Source organism: Nycticebus coucang, chromosome 4 (assembly GCF_027406575.1).
Source record: "Nycticebus coucang isolate mNycCou1 chromosome 4, mNycCou1.pri, whole genome shotgun sequence".
NCBI lineage: Eukaryota > Metazoa > Chordata > Mammalia > Primates > Lorisidae > Nycticebus > Nycticebus coucang.
This window is the reverse complement of record NC_069783.1, coordinates 46,532,678-46,539,203: the sequence shown is the minus strand read 5'-3', so window position 1 is coordinate 46,539,203 and position 6,526 is coordinate 46,532,678. Positions and strand designations below refer to the sequence as shown.

Genomic DNA, 6,526 nt, shown 5'->3' with positions numbered 1-6,526 from the left:
GCACATTGTCTTGCATTTGTTTTCTCTTTTTTAACTCCCTTTATTGTGGCATTGCTCAAGAAATAGCTGCATGTCTATGATTAACTGAAATGGAATAGGACTGATTATTAAGTGGAAAATCCTAGAACTAAATCCATTCACTAGAATTAGGAGTAGAAGGGCAGGCACGTACAGGGTGGCCCTAAAGTTCATGTACAGTTTAACATTGCACGCCAACTTTATGGCCACCCTGTGTAAAAGGGGTCTAGACCTAGCTACAAATGTTGGAAGCAGTCTGTAGGCAAAGCAGGTGTGGGACAATCAGGGGTTGGCCAGGTTGACATTGGCACCCCAGGACATAATGCATAGAGCATAGGGGTGGGGTTCATACCACAGCGGTGGGGGTACATAGTGGCATTGCTCTCAGCCTGCAGATACAAGGCAACATCCGAGGCAGGCAGCGCTAAGGCACGGAGTGGACAGTGATGGCATCTGGTTACCAGAGCTAGGCCCAGGCAGAAGGTGCACTGGCAGCTAGGATAAACCTGAAACCCCTTAGAGCTCCTTGAGCAGTTCTGTCTCCAATCCAGGAGCCTACGGGAGGGTACAGGGTGCGCAAGGTGTGTGGAAGAGAACTGTGGCCTTGGGGAGGGATTGCCTTTGAACCTGATGTTCCCAACTTGACTGTGACAAGCTCTTAGAGAGTAAGGACTGTTCCACCTCTCTGGCCTCACTTCAAGCACACATAGTGAGTGCTTAGTAGCAGCAAATTCAGTTGAGTTGAATTAAAAGGTCATTAATTATCCAGAACCCCGTTGTAGCACATAGCTTCATGGGTTTCATGTACTATCAGGGAATAGATGGTCTCCAGAAAAGGAACAGTTTTGTACAGTAAAAGCCTGCTTGTGCAGAAACAGTGATTGACAGAAACAGCCTCACAGGCCCTGACAGAGGACACAGCTGATTACATGCAGATGGAGACTCAGCAGCCCTCAGAGCCCAGGAACAACCCTGCTGCCCTGGCTATGACGCCAGCACACTGGGCTGATGAGGCTGCCAGTCTTCAGAAGATCCTCTTACTATTCTCAGGGGATGGGAGAAAGGATTATTACTCTCTTAGCCCTCCATTCTGTTGTGAAGACACTAGCTCAGGACTGTTTACCATACACAAGTAACTGCTAACAACCCCAGCATATACCTGAATGCTTACTGGGAAGGCAAAGGGAGGTTGGTTTCCCAGGATCAGTCACCCAGGTGCACCATTCCTGAAGGTCCAGCTTCTATGATTCCCACACTGGCTCAGCTCTACAGCCCACAGGTCCACCCAAACCACCAGCATCCTAAAGGGGGCAGGATGGAGAATCTGCTGTGTTTAGATTCTAGACATTAGGTCACTTATACCCACCACACAGGAAAACATCTCCGCAAAGCACACAGGAATGCACAGTTTCTGCTGAGGTAGGGTTGTCACCAGCCACCTCAGACAAACATGTACATTTGCACAAAAGTTGTATTTTTTTTTTCTGGACAGATATGAAGATAAACCAATTCCACCTGAAGCAAAATTGTGAAACTGAGAAGTCAGTGATATTTGCCTTGGGTGTCTCCAGCCTCTCCTGTTTCCCCTCAGTGGCCAAACGCTCTCCTCCACTCCCTTCCCCATTCCTTCCTGGCTTGGGGAGCCTTCCCATGCACATGTATGTGCACACGCACGCGCGCGCACACACACACACACAGTGTAATTATCCTTAACTGTCTTTTTCACAGTGCAGTGGTAACTGCCCTAGGTATTTGCACTTAAAAACTTTTATTAGGGAATGAAATGATTTTGTAGGTCTTTCCTGGAAGAGGTTTTTAGGCAATATTAAACAGGAAGAGTTTGGGGTTTTTATTTAGTTAGTTAGTGGTTTTAAAAATATTTTTAGCAACAATATTTTTATATTTTTTTATTAATTTATTTTCTGAGACAGAGCCTCAAGCTATCACCCTGGGTAGAGAGCTGTGGCATCATAGCTCACAGCAACTTCCAACGCCTGGGCTCAAGTGATTCTCCTGCCTCCGCCTCTCAAGTAGCTGGGACCACAGGCGCCTGCCACAACGCCCAGCTATTTTTTTGTTGCAGCCGTCATTGTTGTTTGGTGTGCTGGGGCTGGATTTGAACCCACCAGCTCAGGTGTATGTGGCTGGCGCCTTAGACTCTTGAGCCCCAGGCACCGAGCCAGCAACAGTATTTTTAATATTTTCCTGTTTTCTAAAAATTATGCTACTCTATATGAAAGTCCATAAAAGTCAATAAATGAATGCAAATTTTGGTGCATTAGTGTCTGGGAAGTTACTTGAGAGGGGCTTTAGATGTCTTAGGTCAGTGGTTCTCAACCTGTGGGGCACAACACACAGGAACTGTATTAAAGGGCCGAGGCACTAGGAAGGTTGAGAACCACTGTCTTAGATGCTGGGAAGCTCCTTCAGAAAGGGCACTCTGGCCTGCTCCCTGTCCAGTCTTTGTCCCATATACTACCATTCCCTGGTAAAGAGAATACCCAATAGTGACAAGCTTCTATGAATTAAGGAAGTTTTATTATATGTTATCTCATTTAATCCTCTCCAGAGTCCTATGTGAAAATGATTATAATTATCCTAATTAAAACTAATTCCATTGACTGCTTTCTCTGGAAATGCCATTTCCTTGGCTCAGTGACATTGTACTCTTCAGGTTTTCTTCTTCTTCCAATCACTGCTGCTTATCAGGATCTTTGCTGGCTCCCTTTCTCCCTGCCTCTTAAATGTTGGGGTTCCTTCCAATGTGCCCTGGGGGTTTGCTACACTAATTCTAGGCTATCTCATGCATCCAGAAACTTCAAGTGCAATGTGGATGTCTAGATTTTCACAGCTAACTTCAGAGCCCAGCCCTCTCTATAAGCTCCAGGCCTTTTCAACACTTGTGCTTGGATATCTCATAGGTCCCTGAAACTCATGTCTAAAGCAGAATGCACAATCTACCCCCATCCATTCACCACCCACCATCATCACTGAAAAATCTGGCTGTTGGAAAGTGTTCCTTGATTCCTCTGTCTCTAGCCCATGGCCAGTGGCCAAGTCCCATCCATCACCTTCCTAAAGATCGCTTACCTTCACTGCCACTGTCACCTCTTTACTTGAACTCCTGCAGTGCTCCCCAAATGGGCTTCTACATCCACTTTGTCCCTCTCTAACCCATTCCCCATAATATAACCAGAGCAATTTTAGTAAAATACTGCTTAAAACAGTCTGTAGTTGGCCAAGGCCCTATCAGTATGGGTCCCTATCTTTAATATGGCCTCTGAGACTCCAGCTTTCCAGTTATATGTCACCCAGAATCTCTCTTACCATCAACATTCCTATACCTCTGACTTGCATCCATCTCCTTGGAAGTTCGAGGGTCTCTATTCCTCAGAACCTTTGGACTGTCTGTTCTTACCTGGCTAACTCTTAATCATACTCCAAATCTCAACTTAAATATCTCTTCTCCAAGGAGATCTTCCCTAATTCTTTAGATAAGAATGTGCTTTATCATGGCACATAATTCTTATCACAATTAAAATGACTTGTTCAATGTCTGTCTGCTTAGTCAGACTGTAGACACCACAAGAATGATTTGTCTTCAGCACTCTCTCCCCAGTATCTAGCACAGTGCCTAACACAAGCTTGGTTGTGTGTTGAATCAAGTGGTTGGCCCAAGCTATGTTAGAAATGCCAAAGTGAAGACTTGAATCCCAATATCCGAATGGATCTGATTCTAGAGGTCATTTCCCCTGTACCTCCTTCCCTCATGATGTGTCCTTCTCTTCCCAGCAGTTTCTAGACGCCCTAGAATGGTGGTCATGTGATCATCCATTTGTGAAGGTAAAATCTCAGCCTCTTGGTTTAGAACCTGCTTTATCAGGTGGGTATAAGGACCAGGGAGCAGCTACTAAGGGACTCCCTAGTGTGGTTCTAACATATGTCCACACATTCTTTGATTCTCTTCTCTGTAAGAAATAGAGCTCACCTCTTTCCCTCGGTCTAGGCAGCGGCGTCTGAGGAGGCTTGTGCAGCAATGGCCAAGATCAAGGCTCGGGACCTTCGCGGCAAGAAGGAGGAGGAGCTCCTGAAACAGTTGGACGATCTCAAGGTGGAGTTGTCCCAGCTCCGTGTCGCCAAAGTGACAGGCGGCGCGGCGTCCAAACTCTCGAAGATCCGAGTCGTCCGTAAATCCATCGCGCGTGTCCTCACCGTCATCAACCAGACTCAGAAAGAAAACCTCAGGAAGTTCTGCAAGGGCAAGAAGTACAAGCCCCTGGATCTGCGGCCTAAGAAGACACGTGCCATGCGGCCCGGCTCAACAAGCACCAGGAGAACCTGAAGACCGAGAAGCAGCAGCGCAAGGAACGGCTATACCCACTGCGGAAGTATGCCGTCAAAGCCCGAGTCTGCAGTGTCAATAAAAACACAAAACGGAAAAAAGAAAGAAAGAAAGAAAGAAATAGAGCTCAATTCCCTTCCCCTGAGTGTGGGCTGGATTTAGTAATTCATTTCTGATGAATAATTTTGGAAAAAGTGATCATCTATAATTTCTGCTATCAGGCTATAATTTCTGCTATCTGACATTGCTTTCTCTTCAATCACCTCACTTGGGAATATCAGCTGCCATGTCATGAGACCCTATAGAAACGTCTACATGGTGAGAAACTGAAGTGTCCTGCCAATAGCCAGCAAGGCACTGAGGCCTCTGGCAACTGACTGAGCCATCTTAGAATCAGATCTTATGGCCCAGTCTAGTCTTCGGATGACTGTAGCCACCGCCAACATGTTGACTGACAGACTGAGCCACAGCCACCCAGCCAGGCTGCTCTCAAATTTCCAGCCCAAAGAAACTATAAGATGAAGCTTGTTTTAAACTGCTAAGTTTGGGAGGCTACTGCAACACAGCAATAAATAACTAATGCACAGTGAAAATGAAAGAAACAATAGAATAAGACTAAAGAAGCAGATCGTAGTTTTGGGGAACGAGGGTAAAGAACAGCTGTTGTATAGAAGAAACCTTCGTCTTCTGATACATATGCTTGTGTTGCACGTGACAGTGCTAAAGTGGGAGGTGGGATTCCAGGGCAGGGAGGAGCCGGAAAACACTGCTGGGCAGTGAATTAGAAGTAGGCGTCCAAATATGAGCCCCAGACAATCTAAAGTCAGAAAAGTGGAGGCAGAGACCATAAGGCAAATGGGGATATGCAAATGTAGCCTTGGTAACCAAACACTGAGCAGCAGAAGGATATCCCAACAGAAAAAAAGGAAGTAGAAATAGGGGATTTCACCTCTGCTCCAGCGACCTCTGCTCCAACTGACTGAGTTCCTACACACTCCATATATAGAGGTTTCTCCTCTAAAGCACCTTGTAGTGGAAACTGCTGGGTCCTACCCCGTCCCCTTTACCAACTAAGTATTAGCTAATCATACACACAGCCACCTGCCTGTGTGGAAATCTGCCCTTAGCCAAATACCTTGCAACCTCCTCCCTCCCCCACAGCAAGCCTCAGTCAGTGATATAACTGGAAAAGAAACACAAAGAGCCAGTGCCGTTGCCTGAGATGAGCCTAACTCTGGAGCAATTTATGCTCCATAGCTTCCCCATGAGATCAGACTTAAGACAGTACCCAGCTGAGACCACATTCCTCCCCTGCCCTTTCCTGCTTCCCTGACTTCTCTTTCCTGAGGGGACCCTTGCAATGAATTACTTGAACAAGAATCCCCATTCCTGGTCTCCTTCTAGGGACACCAATCCATAGCACACCTAAAGGCATCTCAGAGTTTCTGACATTTGTATGTGAGTGTCTTTTGTGTGTGTGTGTGATTGAAATGATGATGATGGTCATAAAAGAAGATTTTAAGTATGAGAAAACAATAAAAATTAATCTTGCTTAAAGAGTTTATGAACAAGAGAGTGAGAAGGCAGAACTTGGCAATTTGGTTAAATTAGTTCAGAAGAAATGTACATTAGTAACTTACCTAAATAATTATCTTTTTTTTTTTTTTTGAGATAGTGTCTTGCTTTGTCTCCCAGACTGGAGTATAGTGGTGAGATCATAGCTCCTTGCAGCCTCAAACTCTTGGCTCAATCGATCTTCTCATCTCAGCCTCCCCAGTACCCCAGGACTGCAGGCACGTGCCTCCAACCTGGTTGATTTTTTTGTTTTTCCAATTTTTTGTAAAGATGGTATTTCACTATGTTACCCAGGCTGGTCTCAAACTCCTGTCCTCAAGGGATCCTCCTGCAATCCCCTCTCAAAGCGCTGAGATTACAAGTGTGAGCCACCACTCCTGACCCTTATTTATTTATTCTAAAGACAAGATCTTACTCTTTTGCCAGACTAGAGTGCAGTGTTCAATCATCACTCACTGCAGCCTTAAATTCAAGGATTCCTCCTACTTGAGCCTCCCAAAGCACTGAAGTAACAGGTGTGAGCCTCTGCACCTGGCCCTAAATATTTAGAACCACTTCTCCCAGAATCTCCTTCCCTGCTTGCTTCCACGT

General features: G+C 45.7%; 1 protein-coding gene across 1 annotated transcript; it reads left to right on the top strand.

Moving 5' to 3' along the window:
• The first annotated feature begins 4,011 nt into the window (after positions 1-4,011).
• Positions 4,012-4,443, top strand: LOC128584874 (60S ribosomal protein L35-like). The gene has a single exon (XM_053590146.1). The coding sequence runs from the start codon at positions 4,055-4,057 to the stop codon at positions 4,358-4,360; it is 306 nt and encodes a 101-aa protein (XP_053446121.1). The 5' UTR covers positions 4,012-4,054; the 3' UTR covers positions 4,361-4,443.
• Positions 4,444-6,526: the final 2,083 nt, after the last annotated feature.